Consider the following 19966-nt stretch of genomic DNA (forward strand, 5'->3'; position numbering starts at 1 on the left):
CACAAGACCTCAAATGCTTGAAATAGGTGTTGAAAAAAAGCAGCTCACTATACTGGATTCTGTCATCTGATATCAGACATGCACTGGGTGACTCCTTAGTCACCAGAAAACAGCATTCTTTTTAGCTTGGCTGGTCCTGATGAGCAACTGGCTGTTCAAACACTAACAGTAACAACAAAAGGATCTTTTCCCCTCTTATGAATGCAGAATAACATTCTTGATGCAGTTACTGAGTGAAGAACACCCAATGTTAGCCGACTTTCCAAGCATTACAGTATCACTGGAAACCGTCATCAGTTCATCTCATAATTGCCAAAGTGGCCATGGCTCTGTTACGGTACTTTATAAAAAAGGTCCCTTGTCTCTGATAAACTCAGGACCATAAATATGACTAAACACTTTTATACAACTCAAATTATACTTAATTGAACAAGATGTGTTTTGTAGGTTTTGTGGGATGAATGCTTAAAGCCCCCCCATTAATGTTTTACCAAGTAAAATTTAAGAAACACCAACAAATACATAAAGATTTGAATATCACTGACTGCTATGACACAGTAGTAATGACAAATACCATGACTACAGAATATGAAGCTGGCCTGTGAAACCTGCTGGCCTGTGAAACCTGCTGGACACAAACAAAGTAAACATGTGACTCACGGTAACTGGGGTTTCCTCTGTGCCCCTTTTCTTGGCATTGGAGTCAAAGAGAACATTTCTGCCGCGCCTCTCACAGTCCTGGTACACGATGAGTCTGATCTGACTGGGCTCCAGCTGGGGAAGCGGCCAGCTACATGGATTGAAGGATACAGGAAGGAGGAATCGAAAGGAAAAGAACAATGGCAAAGGACGGTGAAGATTGGAAACATGAGGAAGGAAGATGGGAAGGGGACAAAATGACAAAACAATTAGTTGTTACAAACCTAAACACCTAAAGCAGCTGAAACCATGTCATGTAAAAACAGAGGGGACATTTTTTTTCGTGAAAGCTTGGATTTTCTATAAGAAATGGGAAACACAATATCTATTTGACAAACTTATGTATAACTGTGCAGCATGGTGTCAGACTAAAGAATTTACATTTCACCATTTCTTTCAAATTGTAAAAAAATTAACAATGACAAAATTTTAATGCAACATTATTACAGATTATGCAAATCCACGTTTAAATTAAACCAAAATAGGTGCAAAATGTACAATACATGTTGAGTTTGTTTTTTTAAGATGTACACGCCTTCCACACTGGGTTAACAAAGCAAAACAGAATCTACAGCACCAATTTTAGTTTGAATATTCTAAAATATAGAGAAATAAAAAAATATATGAATATAAAGTGTTGCTGCAATCATCTTCCCCTCAAAATGTTCGTATATCCAGCAGCTCTACTCCAAGTATAAATAAATTCAGTTGCTTTCTGTTCAGGCAGAAAATGTCCCATGGCCCTGATTACCGAGAGTCTCTACAAATGCTAAGCATGTGGGGAAATGTAAATATGGGTCCCTTTACAGGCTGACAATAAACACTGTTTAAGCTGCCGTCTTTTGCACTGGGCATGGCACACAGTCAAATCCATGCACCAGCTGCCACTCATCCATTTCATACCACAGCCTCCTGGGGTTTGGAGGGGGGTAACAACGAGCACTAAAACCTGCTCCCAAAACCCCACCACAGTGCTGCACCTAAACGGAGCCATTATCACTTGCCTGCAATCCTATCAGAATAACGGAGTCACTTAGTTCTTCTCTAGCTGATACTGCAGCGTGATTTTCAGTCATGGGATTAGATTCATTGAGCGCCTGACTGAAGGAAAATCTTGTGATATGTTTACTTATTTCAAAGGTTGCTGACTGGATACCCAAACTTCCTTAGTCAATACTAAAAAAAAGTGGGGTAAGCATGTAACACAGAGCTTCCTGTCCCATCAAGTTATTTAGTTGCTATTAATGCACAATGCAGCATTTACAAATTCATACTTTTGGCTCTCTGGCAAACTCTGGAAAATGCCTTTGACCTCAAGATTTGCTCTGAGCTAAAAAAAAAATAAAATAAAATAAAATAAAATGACAAGTGATTGATGGAAGTGATGATGGTCACTAATCTATCTTTTATAGCGGACAGACAGCTATATATAGCAGCAGCGGCTGCTGCTCTCTGAAACAGGGGAGACTCAATGGTATTAATTAAATCCAAAGTCACGTATTGTATTAACAAATGCATAAAACACCTCACTGCTCTGAAATAATTAACTCCAGAAACCACAGCAAGAGTTCAGCAAAAGATGACTATTCTGACTGAATGGTCACCTTTCCCTCTGGCCTCGTGATGAGAAACCTCCTCGCTGTCTGGCCACTGTCGGTCAAACATCGTTATGTATCTTCACCAATCAGCATCAAACAGCCAGCTTCATGCCATGCCCCTGCTCCATAGACCCCCTAAAAGGTTTAGCCTCACTGGAAGTGACATTCTTCCGTGTGATCCAATCAGGGCTCTACTTTATCATCGCTTACCTCAATAGACTGAGGCTCAAACCTCAACAGGGATTTCCTATATAGACTGAGAGGCAGCATCCTGCTGCTGCAGAGCGGAAGGGAGATTGTGTCCAAGAGCAGAATAAACAGCTGATTAATGCACAACATACTCATGGAATCACATACTTAAGGCAGTTTATACTACATTTTTGACGTTTGACAACTGTTATTTTGCCAACAGTCTTACAAAATTTACAAGGGAGGCTTAGCCTCCCTTGCATTCAATGAGAAATCACCACTGATGTCTATTACATGGTTTATACAGGAATGAGTAACTGTAATTTAATGCTTTTTAATGCTCTTAGAAATAATTCTGATGCCATCGACGTGTACCCATGATTTATATATATAAAAAAAAAAAAAAAAGAAACATGGTAAAATCCCTCATCATCTTTACCTTCAACAGGCTGCAGCCATGTCCCAAATTCCTTGTTTTCCCTAGCCTTTTCTCCGCCTCAAGCTTCTTTTCCTTACATATGGCTTTACGATCTACTGGAAGCAGTTCCGCTTACATATATCGCGGTATAATATATCTTACGAAATTGTTTGGGTATATGGGAGAGAATTGTTATTTTTAAATGAAGAATTTTAAAAAGCATTTTAAATGCCACTATAATCACATTTAATGAATTTTAATGCCAATTAAGGCTTTCATTTAAAAATAATAATTAAATGACTTTTAATTATTTTTGATGGCCCGCTGAAACACTATTAATTGGAAGTACTGACCATCTCTTAACAGTAGTGAAAAGAAAATTGATAAGGAAAAATAGTAGAGGAACAATTGTTTTCAACAGATATAAACAAATTTAAAGCTTACATGCAGCATTTCAGTTTTTGGTGATGGAAGAGCTGTTGATGCAGGTTTGAATGCATGTGGGATTGGGTCCATGTTTATCATTCCCATATATGTGAACCATGTTTAGCAAACAATGCTGTCCAAGCAGTACACAACATAGGAGTGCAATTGATCTACTCATGAGGGTAACCAGAGGAGAGAAGCTGCAGACCATTTCCAGGGGCAATAATTGTCCTATGCCATACTTGCTAAATCTTCAAATAAAGTTGTTATGCTGAAAAAAAATGTTTTATAAAAGTTTGTCTCACCATTTTTCTAGTAATACAAAATACAAGATAAAGATGTCCAACTTTATTCTCCCCAGTTCTCGATTTAAAAAAGGTTATAAGGGAATCCTTTTTTTTATCAGCTGACAGTGTGCAGCAACAGGTGGGGGAGGGGCACTCATCAACAGCAGCATTTTATCTAGAAGAGTTTAAAATGTAGTATGTCCATAACAGAAACCGAGATACTGACAAATTATATGCATCTTTGATATCAACACTCGACCACTACAGAACAGCTTGAAATTAATTAAAAGGTCATCCAGCTTGACAATTGGTAACCATAAATAATGATTTTTCAGGATTTGTTATGAATACAACAGACTGACATCTATGCAACTCACTGAGCTGTGTGGCTGGAAATGAGACCTCCATCTGAGTAGGAGAGTCCAAATCGTAATTGTGGATTTAATCTGACTGGCTCTTGCAATTTCTCTCAGATAAAACCATATACTTGGACTCTTCATTGATGCTAAATTTTACAATCACAACATATGAGCAGGTATTAACCAAACACACAAATATTTGTCTATTTGTTCCAAAAACAACAACCAGCCACTGATTGTTTCAACAGACCCTCCAAAGGAATCCGAAACCTTTGTATTATTGACATGTTTAAGTCAGGTAGTTAACTTTTGGCTATATTACGGTTTCTCCTTTTGGCTCGTATCCAAGGGAAGGCCTGACCTCTCACCCAGTCTGATGTTAACCCTGGCCAGCTTACATAATGGGATTCAAATTGCACTGCATGGAGCAGGGTCAATATATACCTCATATAGCTCAGTGTAAGATTACTTGGAGTTGTACAGACCGGCAATGTGCATAACTGCAGTAGGGCTACTGCTGAGATTTATTTATGAATACAGATATGTCTGACAGCTCCAGGAAGCAGCAAAAGAAAACTCCCAAGATCTGACCTTCTAATAAGAGTTAATCAAGCACAGATTGAATTGTTAGCTGAGATCCTCAGTTCTTTAAATGCAAATAACAAATAGATCACTTCATTATTAAGCTACTTTACTAATAGTGATAGCAAAAGTGAATATTTAACAATGAAACAGAACACGTTAATCTAATATATCATCGAGCAAAAGCAGAAACCTCCGAAAGAAAGTTGTAAAAGGCAGAGGAGGAAGTATCTGTAAGTGACCGTGTGACAGAGCTCTGATGGAGCAGAGAGGAGAGTCATTCATAAAAGCAGCACATGACTTCATGACTGTACAATTATTGTGCTCATCTGACCTCCATCAGTTCAACCAGTTCTGACTCAAAGTTTCTCAGGGAGGCAAGTCTAACAGGTATGCGTATACTGGAGATAAAGCTGGATTTAAAAAGCCCCACCAACACTGTCAAATCATTAAATTTAAAGCTGAAAACAAAGCACAAATCCTATATAAAATGTTTTTTGAAAAGAAAATTCAACAACCTCAAAGTAAAGGTTTGACTCCACTCAAACATGCTAAATTCAAAAGGCATGTGTTCCTTTAATCCTCATAACCCACACTGATAGTGTTACTTCTGTTCATCATCGGGCTCCTCCTGACCATGAAAATATCTCTGGTTTTAATCAAACCTTAAGTGCCGGCCATTCGGATGACTGAAGTTTCAATCAAATGCACTGGTGAAAATAAACACCATGTAAGATTGTAAATGATGATTTGAAACCCTAACAAAAGTAACCATGCCCAGTAGGACACCCCGCAGCCGAATTAAACATTACCCGCTCCTACCTGAGCATCATCGCGAGGCTGCCAGTCTTTCCCCAGCCCTCTCCCACTCTCTATTTCCCTCGTTTCTCCTCTCTGATTCTCCTCTGCCAGCCAAAGCAGGGTCTAAGAATAGCGGTGGACTAAATTCACTCAACAACATGAGACTATCAGGTGATCAGAGCAACACTGTGTGTGCTGGACAGTACAGAGGCAGCAACAGCAGTGAGCCTGGACTGCTGACAGCCAGGAAGCGCTGTGATAAGACGGTGACAGAGGGGATTTGTTTGTGTATTGTTTCCTAATCTGACTCTTTTTGTTCCTCACTCACCCATGTTTCCTCTTCCCATTTTTTCTGTCTTTATCCAATAAATGTACATGTGTAATTAGTTCTTAACAAAACTGGCAGAGGGATATCAAGACATTTGAGAGAAAATATTAATCCCCACGTAAATCTAATGCTAAAAAATTATTAAAATAATTTGGCAAAAGTTAACTATAAAGACTTTGAATTATGTACTTTTGTACACCGATACAAAGGCACTGTAATCTATAATGGTGAACCGTTCTGTAATTGACATCGTAATTTTTTAAAGCACATTTTGCAGCCATTAAAAAAAAATACTGACTTAAAATATTACAGTCAAATCCATTTTTTATGTTAAAAAATATGTAATCGCCTGCAGAATAAAATATATATTTGCAACTAACCTTTCTAATGCAGCTATAGCTTCTTTCATATGAAACAAAATGTCCCTTATCCTTTAAATTATCCACCAGTCTTTTTTTCATCAAATCAGAAATCAAAATCAAATTATATTAATCCATTCAAATTCAGGTACATAAGGAAAATGAAATGCTGTTATATTTCACTTTACATTAAGAAAAGCACAGATTAATTATAGAAGTATAAGCAGGATCAATAAGAGTGGCAGCAGTGTTACAATCTAAACAATACCCTCCCTTTGATAAAACAAAGCAGTCTAGTTTCCTAGACTGTTTTGCGTCTGACATCAGCCTATACTGACCTCAAAGAGCCCCAGCTCTCCCTTGATTGCCACTGGAACATCTGTGCATGTGTGTATAGGTCACACACACACACACACACACACACACACACACACACACACACACACACACACACACACACACACACACACACACACACACACACACACACACACACACACACACACACACACACACACACACACACACACACACACACACACACACACACACACACACACACACACACACACACACACACTGAGGCAGTTACATAAACATCCCCACCATCCAAGCTGTGTGACGTTCTTCCGGCCGTGTGCTGCAGAGGACACTCCTGGGTCCACCAGTGTTCTAAGATTGGTGTCATATTTCCAATATAAATGATGGACCTGGCCTAAACAGAACGTAGCACATTACTATGGAATATGAGCAAAAATACTGTTATTAAAAAGAAAACTAAAGATAAATCCTTTATTTAATATTTAGGCTTACGAATATTTGACTCATAAAATAACATCCAATGAAAAGGCCTAATGTGTTTTTTTCTTCTAAAAAAAAACAATTCAAACAGGACTCCACTCCAAACCGATGATGCATTTAGGTACCAACTGGGCCTCTTTGCTTTGGAAGACTGCCAGATGCATCATGTGCTTAATCTGCATGCAGGAATACAAGCAACACCCTAAAGGAGAATGCAGTCTGACATTTTGAAATGCATAATGCATTCTATGGTGGTACGCTGTCAAGTGAAACCATCAGCGATGATCTAATTACCATTTGTGATTAAAAGGACAATGGAAAATAAAATGTTTTCTCCAATTTCAAATGTTCTTATCGATTTATAAAATAAACCCCCAAAACTTCTTCCTGAGTTTTGAATTGTATTTGTTTAGCTTCAAAAGGCTTCAAAGATACTTTATAATCTGCCACAGGGGTTTCCTGCTCTTCATCTTGGAAACTGTAATGAGTACCAACATGTTGAGTCAAATAAATGACTTCTGCATTCCAGCAGTCATATGATGCTAAGTAGTTGATGCCTAAAAGGTTACTGCAGTTGTTCTCTTTATTCATGTGCCAAATGATTCATTCAATACTACGGAATATTATACGGATTTTGTTTATATGCATTTGCAAAATTCAGTCATAAAATCACGAAAATGAAGTCGTTAAATTACGAGAATAAAGTAGTAGCAACAACATTAAAAAAATTACGAGAATAAAGTCGGAAAATTACGAGTCATAACAGTACAAGAATAAAGTCCTATTGTTACAAGAGTAAAATTGTATTGTATGAGAACTCTTAACAAGAAGCACAGTCTTCTCTAAAATGAGGAATTGTGGAGCATCTTGCAAAGTTGTACTTTGGCACTGGCTTGAAAAATAAGGAAATCTTTTAGCACATCAGTATCAAATTGGGCAGGATGTCAAAGTGGACTCAGGTTGTTGTGTTGTGGTGCTGGCCGGCCTTCACATGATGGTCGGAGCTCGAAGTTTTCTTTCTGAAACAGGCTGTGGTATGATGACTTCATTGTCGTTTTTTTTTTTTTTTTATCCTCGTAATATTACAACTTTATTCTCAAAAAAAAAAAACAGAAAACAAAACCTTTAGCCTGGCACTAACACTCCATCGTAGATTCATACATAGTACTTGTATGACTACTAGTGCTACTATATTAAAATATAAATGCTTTTAATTTAAAAAAAAGTCTAAAGATCCAGAGATTGTAAACAAATCTCAAATACAATGTAGCATAACTTGATATAGGGTTCAACTGAGAACTAGATTTCATTATCATCGTTCTTATACACACCACATAAAGAAGCTAAAATAACTAAGCAAATACACATTTGGCTTATTCCACCGAAACAACCTCTGAATCAGCATGTTATGGCATACAGGGAGCGATGGGGTGTTAATAGAGGGAATAACATGACTGCTTCCAACAGAATCACATGAATGAGAGCTGAACAGAATGCTAATGGCAGATTGTGAAGCTCTGAAGCTGGAAAATCCTGATTTTAATAGCAATAAAGGGTATCTTAAGTTTGCTTTAAAGCATACAATTGAATGCTTTAAATCAGGGGTGTCAAACTGGTTCCAGAAAGGGCTGTGTGGCTCCAGGTTTTCTTCACAACCAAGCAGTAGCACACCAGACTCCATTCATCTCATCAAGTGAGTCCAGTCTTAACATGATTGTTTGATGAGATGACAGGAGTCTGGTGTGCTATTGCTTGGTTGGAAAGAAAACCTGCAGCCACACGGCCCTTTCTGGAACCAGTTTGACACCCCTGCTTTAAATGTTGGGAAGGAAATCTTAAATATCCCCTGCTCCTCTCTCTTTCACACATCAAGCAACTGAAAGTAGGTTAATTAGGATCTTTCTTTTGACTTTCAAGCCCCCCTCAGAGAAGATACCTCTCACTGGTTTAGAGGTGTTACTTATAGTTGGATAATAATGGAAAGGAAATAAAAAAAGAAATGAATTAATTAATTAAAAAAAACTAAAGAAAAGCAGCAGTTAAGTTTATATTTCAAAGTGGCATGAAGTTACAAAATTAGCAATTACATAAAATGGATAATAAAAAACAACACCAGAAACGTCCCTGCTCTGCAATGCACAAAGCAAAGATAAAACATGATTCTCACATAAAAGTATATTTAGATGCATCTGAATTATAAACATGCACAGGTTTGCAGCCATGTGCGATTTATAGTTTGATTTTCGCAAAACTATATCTTTATCAGGTCCCCTGCAGTTCTTAGAAGCTTGAGTATGGCCACTCAATATAGTGTTGATAGGAACTTGATGACAGCCACTGTCTTTGCAAGATCTTGGCAGGCCAGCAGTATTCACATAAAAAGACATGCCTGCAACATAATGCCATACCACTCCATACCATACATGTGAATGCGTCATACTAATAGGTTGTAAATTTGCACATTAAAATCTAATTCTGGGAAAACCACTGAAGGGGTCAACCTCAATTAAACTACACACTTTATACAAATAGTTGAACACAGTCAACATTTAGGGGAAATATTAAGAAATAATTAAGTGTCTTCTACCTACAAAAGGCAGATGTTTAATATCACAATTTCTAGGTTCCTAAGTACTTGTATCAAGCAGCTTTATTAGCTAAAGATAGCCTAGTGAGAATGTAGTGTATCTGAATATTTTTTCAGTATCTTTTTTTAAAATATTAAGAAATCTTACATGATGCTCCTTGTGGTGATGCTTTATAAAAGCGTGCTTACCGATACACAGTTTGGCCTCTCGTGTCGGTTAAGATGGTACAGCACGATGGTTGCACAAATGGCAAAGCTCTAATATAAAGACTTTTACTGAAAAGAAGCCTCAAAAAAGCTCCGGAACAAAAGAATGATCGCAATCTCACCTTAGGAATTAAAACAGCGGATGTTAATTTTTATCTAATAAAGATATGTTTAGGTGCTACGACACTTTGCTATTTTCTTTACCAGAGATACAATCAGGCTTTTCCAAACCAATACACCTGTACTGTTTCTTTAGGGTCAAACCTGCCGATTCTGATTCCATGCCATTCAGAGGTTTTTTTTTGTTTTTTTTTAACCTAGGATCCATAAAAGATTAGCGGGGGAAAAAAGTACTCCAGGTTTTGGTAGCGACATAAGTTTTAAGCTTTTCTGTAACTAAATAAAATTAAAAAAATTATTTAAAAAATTATATTGCTTGGATTCCTACCATGCTTCTATAGTATCTGTCTGTTACCTGCAGTCTGTTGGTGCTTTATGTCACGTATAGTTCAAATTAATCAAATGAGAAGGATCAAAAATTTTCTAAATGCAAAAGGTAGAACTAATAGTGAGATTAGGATTCAATAACCTGCACTGAAAAACTTGATGGGATTAATAAGTATTATTCATGAAGAAAGGAAAACTAACAGCAGTTTCTTAATAATCTTTTTTTCTTTTGCATTAAGGAGAGTTTTAAAAAGGGAATGGAGTATTTATTCTTAATCAACAGGTCCAAATGACTCCCGTTCTTCAGCTTTGTGGGGGAGAGTGAACATGCAGCCATGTGATCATCCTGCACACATGACAGAGATTGATGAAGGCCTCACATGACACACCAAGTTATGAAAGTATGCAATGGAGGAAGGATAACATGCCAATCAGCAACCTGAAACTCCACTCCTAAAACATGAAAAAAATAAAAGACTATGAATAGGTCAGATCCAACTGAAAGTTTTGCAACGTAGCATGCATGCTATCAGATTCTATTTATGTGGCAAGTTCCGATCAATAAGCGGAAATAAATTATATCTTGCATTAAGTATGTTGGTAAAAATACATTGATATGCAATATCATAAACCTGATTTTATCTTGCATATTTGAAAGAACTACAAGAGCAAAAACTTATCAGTGGGTTTATTTTAAACAAGTCAAGAGGGCAGGTTTCCCACAGCCAGCCAAATCAGTATGGGCAGAGAGGACGGTGCTACTGATGGATAAGACCTGTGACCGGCTGGAGGATAAGCCCAAGGCTCTTGGTGAAATGTACAGTATGCCGGCCTGGATCAGGTGCTCAGCCCAGAAAGAGGAGAGGCTTTCCTACGGGGTCATCCAACCTGATGCCCTCTATGGTATTCTGGAAGCTACAGTGATGTGGTCTGTCTGAGTTTTTGGTGGGTAAGACATTAAGCTTTAATTTACTGCTTGGCCACAGTTAAACTGAAACATCTAGATCTATTAAGTATAGTCCACAAACCCCCATCCAACCAATCCAATGGTAACAACAACATATTGTGCTACCAGGTGTATTATTCAAATATTGCTCCAACAAATCCTGTCAATCACCAGATTTCCTCTAATCCGTTATCTCTGTTAGAAGCTCCCATGTTTTTATTGAACTATTAACACCCCCCACCCCCAATCAGAGCAGTTTCAAGCTTGATGAATGAGGAGGTATGGAGAACACAGCTGACCACTGAGTTAACAGAATTGCCTGCTGACTGACTGTTTGCTCTAGGACTGATGCCAGGCACCCAACCCCCTTTATCCCACATACACACACACAGAGCATTTATATTGTTGGTGCAGACCATGGCACCTTTACAATCACGGGACACGCTCTGGCACAGACGCAGGCCAAAGTGCAAGAACCACCACATGGAGGTGAAACTTTGAGGTCTGCTGGTAATTATATCCACATTTAGATCCATGGTGGGAGCATTATGTTTCACTGAAAAGGTATTTACAACTAAAAAGAGCACTTTCCCCTTAGTGGCACGCCTGACCCTGAATGAGAATGTGTGCGAGAACATACCAATGTGTATAGAGCCTGCAAATCAACTTGGGGAGTATTGAGTTTCCTGCTAAGCAGCTCTGTGACACACTGCTCATCATACACAAGTACAACCTTATTAAGTACCTCCACAGCTTGTTTTTGTATTGTAACGTTACAGTCTTCTCCAAATTTGCAGAATGCATCTCTGATGTAAATGAAATCCTATGAACCTTGCCTGTTTACTTTTATTTTATTATTAAAAGGGAGTGGCAGCCTAGTGGTTAGGGTATAGAGCTTGGAACCCTGAGGTGGTGAATTTGAAATCCACTCCCACAGATTGCCACTCTGGGTCTCTGAACAAGACCCTTAACCCCCAATTGTTCCCCAGGCGCCACACGATGGCAGCCCACTGCTCCCCAGGGGGATGGGTTAAATGTAGAGGTAAATTTCTCCAATGTGAGACAAATAAAATTCAATTAGTACATTTATTATTATTTACCTTTCTTTCTTGTGTTCACTTCATTCCCCCTTTAAAGTGGAAAATTGTTATTCGATCGCATTTGAGTCAACTAGAGCTACATTGATCAGATACCCAGGTTGGAAATTAGCTCCAATATTGACTATTGATGCCAAACTAGTCACTTTGGTTCTATTCGCAGTGCTGGTTCAATCATCACGAAGAATTTAAAGGAGCTAGGGATGATTCACATCTTTTAATTTATCTTTTTTTGAACAATATTTATGTCAGGGCCTTCACTCATGTGGCAAGGTATAGAAACATTAACAAGCACATCCAACATCACTTTGCAAAAACTTGAAAGTTATAAAACATAAATTTATGGTAACATAATGTTGAGAAAAAACTATAAATAAGAAAAACAGAGGACTAGGCATGGGCCATGGCCCTATGTGAAACTGTAATGGGCCCCTAAACTTGAGATCTGGTTGTCTCAATCTTGGCTAAAGGTGCCATCAAGGATTTGAAAAATCTTGCAATAATCATTTTCTATTCCTAGTGATGTTATGAGATGAGCCGAGGCTTCGAGGCGTGTGTCGAATAATGGAGGGGGCGTTTCCCCGAAGCGCGTGTCGAGGCGCGATTCATTTAGAGGAGGGGCCAAAATTGATGACGTCCGAGGCCTCGCTACCGTCAAACCACGTGACCGCTTCGGTATGTGGTTCGGGAAGCGCAAGAATTTTGACAGGCATCTAAACAGCCTCAGTGTTCAGTCAAGATGTTGGAGATTGGAGGAGAGCTGCTCTCAGCTGGATAAAGTTTGGATAGATTCTAAGAATAGATTGGTTGTTTTTCCAACCAATCTAGTTGCTTAAAGCTAATTAGGTTAGAATAAACAATGTAAAGATCAAAATTTGAGCAAACCACCAGACAAAGCCAGTGTTATTACGTCAGTGTGAAGAAGTGTTTTCTCCCCGTGCAGACTAACCACAAGAGTGGCGTCCTCTGTAAGGGACAGTCTCTCATGCTAGAGGTTGATGGTTCAAGACCTGTCTCTCTCTTTTGAAAGTTGCGATTAAACTTAATTATTTTGGCTGATGAGACTAATTTGCATTGTTTTGCCCGAGTAAAAATATAGATTGGGAAAATTAGGTCGGTTTAGTCATAAGATTGGTTGAACACAACTTCCAACCTGATTAAAACCAAAAAACGTGGAAAAACTATCAGATTTGAATAAAAATGACTAACACCTTTCATTCTGCTCATCATTACACAATTTGCACAAACACTTTCACTGTCTGCTTGAGTTTATTTCACTAAAATGGCAGAAAAACGGTGCACCTTAAATGATTGTTCTAAGAAATTTTACACTTAAAAAAACTTACAAAAGATTTTATTATACACACCAACCATTAATAATTTCAAAGGAACTTAAAAGGGGAAAAAAGAAAAACAGTTGCAAAAAAAAAAATCACAGATTTTATTACAAACTGTGGATCTGCACTCCACCAGTAGGTGGTGACGTGTTCACATGAAGCCTCACGAACTGTGGGGATCGTTGAAGCAATTTGGCCAAACGGTTCAATGCCTCATGAGGCTTCATCTCACCATCACTATCTATTCCTCTAGAGCAGGCATCCCCAAACTAGGTCCTCGAGGGCCGCTGTCCTGCAGGTTTTAAGGGTTTCCCTGCTTCAGCACAGCTGATTATCATGAATGCAGTAGAGCAGAAGCCTGTTAATCAGCTTTCAATTAAAATCAGCTGTGCTGGAGCAAGGAAATCTCTAAAACCTGCAGGACAGCGGCCCTCGAGGACCGAGTTTGGGGATGCCTGCTCTAGAGGAATACGGGTCTGTTCTTTTTAAAAGAATCATTTAAATTTGGACACACTGGAGGAAATTTAAGCACCGAAACATTTTGGGGTCAGTGCAGGTCATCGCTATAGAGTTAAGGATTAGAGTTCAACTACATCACTCTAAAACTTTCAGTTTTCTTTGCCAATCAGGGGTAGACTGGCTGATACATTCTGGAGTCCCTTTCATAACCCAATTGCACTGCACACAATAATGGCCAAATATTCTTTCCCATTTTCTGGGCCACTGAAATATTCCCTGTCAGTCATGTAAAGCAGATCTTCCAGGTGCTAAAACAGCAAATCAGGCAAAAACCATCAAAAACTCAGTCACTATAATTTATTTTATGGTTTTTGTCTCATAAAACTCAAAATGCCATTTTAGCTCATGCCTTATTAACAATAACGTTAACGGAGGCTATACAGTGCATAAGATCTTGTACCAATTTCTTTTAGGACCTTGAGGATCAGTTCATTAGTTCTAGTCAGTTAAATGTAGTAACGCAGCTTATCAGAGGTGGGTGTATAATTTTGCATGTTTTCAGCATTTAAGGATAAGGAATTTGTCATGTCTATGAGGAGATATTCAAACAGCTTAGCCCGTCAGCTGTTCCCGATTTTTTGTAGATTGGGGAATGAAGCAATACTTCATATATTTTATCAAAATCGATTTAAGGCATTTACCAATTCGTCATGTCTAGCAGAAATCAGACATCAGCTTGACCTAAATTCAATCAGTTAAATCATTTATTATATGATTTAACTAGTGTGCACTTAGGGCTGAAACAATTTATCTGATTAATCTCAATTTATTTATTATTGAAATAATTTTTAACTAATTTAGTACAGATTAATCGTTATCTGGAGGATAGAGACTCTAAAACCTGCCTTTAGCTTACAGAGCAACCACTTTAGAGTAGTAACTATGCGAAAATTGTAAAAAGATTTTAACATATTTTGCATTTAGGATTAAAAAAAAAAAGATCTTGGTTTGTCAATATTTACTACCCATAGTTTCACATGGTTTACTTCTGTAAAAAAAAAAAAAAAAAGTTTTTTGTCTTAAATCTTTAAGGAACTTTTTGCTTTCTGATTATTAATTGAAAAAATAAAAATAACTGACAGATTAATCAATTAGCAACAAAATCTTTAGTATCATCCCTAGTGCAATTGCTGCTTTACATATTGGTGCAGTTTTTTTCCCTCCTTAGTAATTAAAACCTCTATAAGCTTTTTCTTAATTCACTAGAGTTTGCCAACGTAACATGCGTTTGATAAAACATTTTAAAGTGAAGAAACCCAAGTAAATCTAAGAGCACAGACACCTGCAGCACAGTATATTGCATTTTTAGTAACTTATACTGAAGTAAAAAAAACAACAACAACAAACAGCTGCATTGTTTTAACACGGTGTAGCCACGTGGCTGCATATCTCAACATTGTTGAAAATTAAACATTGACGATGTAAACACTGAGTATAGATAGAGATGCATGATATGAGATTAGCTTAAGTGGAGCAGTCACATACTGCTCACCGCTACCACAGCACACTGTGTCCTCTGCTGCCTTTCTGAACGCACTGGCAGGAAGAAAAAACATAAACCAGGAGCAACTTGTATTTTCTCCATAAAAGAACAATAGCAGCTAAACTTAAATAGAACAAAAAATGTTCCATAACAACCCAAACCCACGGTGGAGGGGAGGTGACTAGGGAAACACGAGGAGAAACAAAGAGCAGACAGCCAATTCTGGATCTCCCACCACATTTAGCCGCTAAAAATAAAACTTTAAAACGCACAATCTTCAATGGCAGCTTCTGATAAATAGACGCGCTAATATAATTCAGTTAATGAGGGGGAAAAAACGGTTGCTAAGGAATGAAGACACCATCACAGCGCGTGCAGCAGCCTGAGTCTCCGCTAGCATTAGCAAGTTAGCTCGGCGTAACAGCAGGAACAACACGTCTCCCACGTCTTCACCAAGTTTGCCTTGTACGGTTGACATAACTAAAATATAAATATCTATTAGACACACTCCATTCTTCGTTGTGAATCTTCAAAAACAACGACACGCCCACACAACAAAGCTAAAAATCTGAAATAAAATTAGCGTAGCCAACGTTACACACAGACATAAAAGACAAAAAAAAAGATGTACCTGAAAGCTGGGCCCTCCTTGCTACATCTCGGTGGGGGAGACAACGCATTTTTCTTGTTAAAAAGTTTGTGAAAGAGAGTCGGTGGCATTTTTGTACCAAAAATAAATTCGGTACACGCTTTCTTTTGTTTTCACATCCAGGAGCGAATCTCGTTCCTTGTAACTGTCTCCATGGGTGTCAGAGTCATATGACAGGCATTAGTCAGAGGGGCTGCTTGGTAACCTGTTAGCTTTTTTCTGATTGGTCAGCTGCTTGCGCGGCTTTTAGGACGGAATTCAATGATTGGCTGATATTTTTGGTGAGGTAACCATGTGGTACGTGTGCTCAGTGTTGATGTTTTGTGGGGAATTGTGTTGGCGTAAAATGTACTTCAAAAATAATCTAGAGTCGGCTTTGGAACAGCTAGAAACGCTGGCATTCATCTGCACATAATAGATTATATATTATATCAGTATAAGTAACAATATTTTAAAACGATAAACAGTAGCTGCAAAAATGTGCAAATTGACAGAATAGGACTCATAAGTTTAGCACATTTAACATTTCTTTTATTATTTGAAATAACCTATAGAAGAATAAGCAACACAAAGCATAAATTCCAATACATTTAAGCATAAATATAACAAGTACAAGCACACACATTATACATATATATTGTTTTCCCACAAAACGTTTAAGTTGCGTGCATTTTCTCAAAGGGTTATTATTAACAAGTGTGCCATCTAGTGGCCTTTCTTATGAATATACATTTTAATTAGACTTACTTAGACAAACTTTATTATAATTAATTACATCAATATTTACCAGAAACATAAAATAAAACACCTATTTCCAACATCTATTCCCTTTAAATATTTCCATCCATCCACTCCTCAGTCTATTACTGTCATACACTTCCCCCCCATACAAGTCTGAATTAACTGCAGGTTAACTCTACAGGTTTTCCTTCTCTAATATTAAAGGAAAGAAAACAGCATTTCTTAGTTTCTCGCATCTTTCCCTCATCTTTTGAAAATAGGCTTCCTCTTCGCTCTTATCCACAAAGTGAAAGAACCTTGCTTTCTGTGGCCTGTTTAGAGTCCCACAAAAGGGTAATGTTTCATCTTCAGCGCTGCTGATTCCTGTTCTGGAATTGCTGAAGTTTTTGCTGCTTCGTGTGATGTCTTTGTCTATTTGAATCTCAGATGTGATGGGGCTTTTGAACCAAACCTTCTTTCTAGGGAGAATGGGCTCTCTCTCTGAAAGCTAGGGAAAGGATCAACATTTGAATGACCATGAATCTTATAAATTTCAATAAGTGGAAAAAATGTTTAAAACTTACTTTTGTTATGTTTAGAGTTTTCTTCTCATCTGCACATAAAAAAATTAAATAATGCAGTATTATAGAAAATACGGTTCCTAAATACGGTTTCTAATAAATTAACTTGGCATGTTACCTGATTTACATGAGCTTCTGTTCGTTTTACTTTCATCTTCAGGATTTTTGTGGCAGCTAGACAGAAAAAAAGATAAAATAAAAGTGTTAGTCATTCACGTTATAGTCTTAGTTCTCAGTCAAGTTTCTTTTGTAGATGTACAATTGAAAAATATTGAGATGAATCCCATCAGATTCTAATTTGATTTAATTTTAATTTAATTTGATTCATCGGTTTAAGTATTATTAGTCTCTGAAGGATTAGTTGCTAATAAATCTGATTTTATAAAATCACAAAATGCCTTCATGCAAAGAACTCCAGCTACCTCAATGGGTGACAAAAAACAATGATGATATTGGCAAAGTTCTTTTTTTGTATCTGCAAATGGTCAGTTTTTCCTTTTTCTCAAGCAGGCCAGAGATATTTTGTAGGGGAGGGGGGTTGCTGATTTAACCAAACTAAATTTTATCTGGATATTCCATTCTTCTGGAAGGAGTTCGGACAGACCATGGAGAAAAACTAATGGTAAGCCTCAAACGATTCTGCCAGATTTTGTGGTGCCTCCTGACGTGGACGCAGTGCTTCGCTAAAGCTCAGATTCCACATCTTCTGTTCCTCTAGGCATATGTTCCACTGCAGACCACCTTTACAATTCTGTGAAAAGCAACGCATATTATATCCAAGGTAACACCACCAAGCTCTGCTTAAAGTTCTTTGAAGCCTAAAGAGAGCAAGCGCAAGAGCCAGGCGGACCAGAGCAGAGTAGAAAATTGGCGTTTTTCCATAATTTGATGAACAACGGACCAATGGATGGTGCACTCCGAATAGAAAGGGTCAATATGGAACAGTTCTTGTGAATTAACATAGCAACAGAGTTGGGCCGTAGGGCAGACATGAGCAGAGCAGAATAATCACCTAGGAAGTGAAATCTGGGGGTAACAGTGTCTACAGTGAGAAGGGGAAGCTGTTAACTCCAACTGTGGACATTGTCAGGCAGTGGAAGGAATACTTTGAGGATCTCAACCCAGATTTGACAGCTTCCCTGGAAGCAGAAAATGAATGCCTAAGGTCGGACCTGTTCATCACCAAGGAAGCAGGTACTGAGGTGGTCAAAAGATGTCATGGTGGCAAAGCTTAGGGGGCTTGATGAGATCCACCTAGAGTACCTCAGGTCTCTGAATTCAGTGCGCCTGCTGTGCTCGACACGCCTGGGGAGCGGGGGGGGAGGGGGGTAGGGGGTTCGGGGCAGGAGTCTAGTCAGTATTGCAGGCATTAAGTCAGACCTGTTCCCAGTACATTTTGGACTCCAGCAGGGGTTCCCTCTGTCGTTGGGTTCTGTTTATAACTTGGTCTCTGCTTTTTTTGGAAGATATGGTACTGCTGGGTCCCTCCAGCTAAGACCTACAGCACTGAGTTAGCTGAATGTAAATTCAGATAATGCATAATGCATAAACTGGAATAATCTTGTACTCTTGCCATTTTCTATTAGATTTCAAATAATCAATAATAATGTTAAACCAAAAAAATAAAAATCTTTATCAGCACAGCATAGGCTATTTATAGGTATATCCTGGAGAGTTGTCAATAAGTGTGGGCAGCATTAATGAAACACTCACCTGATCTCAGACTTCTTTTCAACAATGGAAGAAAGATCTGCAAAAAGGAGGGTAGCTGTAAATCACAAGGTCCCTGTTTCCACATGCTCAATAAAATAACCTTAGGTTTTCATGTTTTCACAAATACTACAGTATCACCTATGATGGTAGAAAGGTTGGGTGGATGATGCGTGTTAATGTTTTCCGCACGGCTGTCTTCTAACAGGGTGGAATTTTTCACATGAAGATGAAGACCCAGCAAGTCATCCTCACTGGGAAAAGTCATTGTGTCCACTGTTAGATGGTAAGACAAACAATGAAAACAATTTGGGTGGGAATACATCATTTAATCATGCTAAATGCTTTACATTGCCTTCAAAAAAATTTCAACTACTTTTCCACAATGTTACAGTCATCATCTTTAAGGTATTCTTTATGGATTTTTCTTTTATTGATTAGCAAAGCATTCCATAAATATGTGAAATGATAGCAAAATGGTAGAGTGTTTATATTTTTTGATATATAAATCTGAACATAAATCAGTTTGTCCTTTTGTATATATTCTGTTCTGCATACAGTACTGGACTTTGGCTGGGCCAGAGTACCACATAATCTAAGTTGGACCTAAACAATTCCTGTCTGTTCAGCACTTTTTTGTCCAGCTAAAATCAGAATTAGATTTATTGGCAAGTAGGTTTGTGGTTACAAAGAATTTGACTTGGTGTTGATGGTGCAGACTAATTAGATATATATTCAAAATACAGAATCTATAGCTAAATACAATATAAAACATACAACACATATAGTATATAGCCATATACTACATACACAGTAGACTATGCGTTAATGTAAAG

General features: G+C 38.0%; 2 protein-coding genes across 4 annotated transcripts in view; both read right to left on the reverse strand.

The window, feature by feature from the left end:
• Positions 1-16302, reverse strand: part of fnip1 (folliculin interacting protein 1) — a 35828-nt gene extending 19526 nt beyond the window's left edge. For 2 of the 3 annotated variants that reach the window (XM_038306821.1, XM_038306819.1), the window contains exons 1-2: positions 16102-16302; positions 661-790 (exon numbers count right to left, since the gene is read on the reverse strand). In XM_038306821.1, coding sequence (XP_038162749.1) covers positions 661-790; positions 16102-16190 — 219 coding nt within the window. In that variant the 5' untranslated portion in view covers positions 16191-16302. Of the gene's footprint in view, positions 1-660; positions 791-5380; positions 5572-16101 lie in introns of those variants that run through there. The other variant, XM_038306820.1, reaches the window with a different exon arrangement.
• Positions 16303-16662: 360 nt separating this feature from the next.
• Positions 16663-19966, reverse strand: part of LOC119797647 — a 9515-nt gene continuing 6211 nt past the window's right edge. The window contains exons 4-8 of the mRNA XM_038306806.1: positions 19272-19406; positions 19134-19170; positions 17539-17594; positions 17424-17452; positions 16663-17347 (exon numbers count right to left, since the gene is read on the reverse strand). Coding sequence (XP_038162734.1) covers positions 17036-17347; positions 17424-17452; positions 17539-17594; positions 19134-19170; positions 19272-19406 — 569 coding nt within the window. The 3' untranslated portion in view covers positions 16663-17035. The remainder of the gene's footprint in view (positions 17348-17423; positions 17453-17538; positions 17595-19133; positions 19171-19271; positions 19407-19966) is intronic.

This window comes from Cyprinodon tularosa, unplaced genomic scaffold (assembly GCF_016077235.1).
Source record: "Cyprinodon tularosa strain WSP-4 unplaced genomic scaffold, ASM1607723v1 ctg592, whole genome shotgun sequence".
Classification (NCBI taxonomy): domain Eukaryota; kingdom Metazoa; phylum Chordata; class Actinopteri; order Cyprinodontiformes; family Cyprinodontidae; genus Cyprinodon; species Cyprinodon tularosa.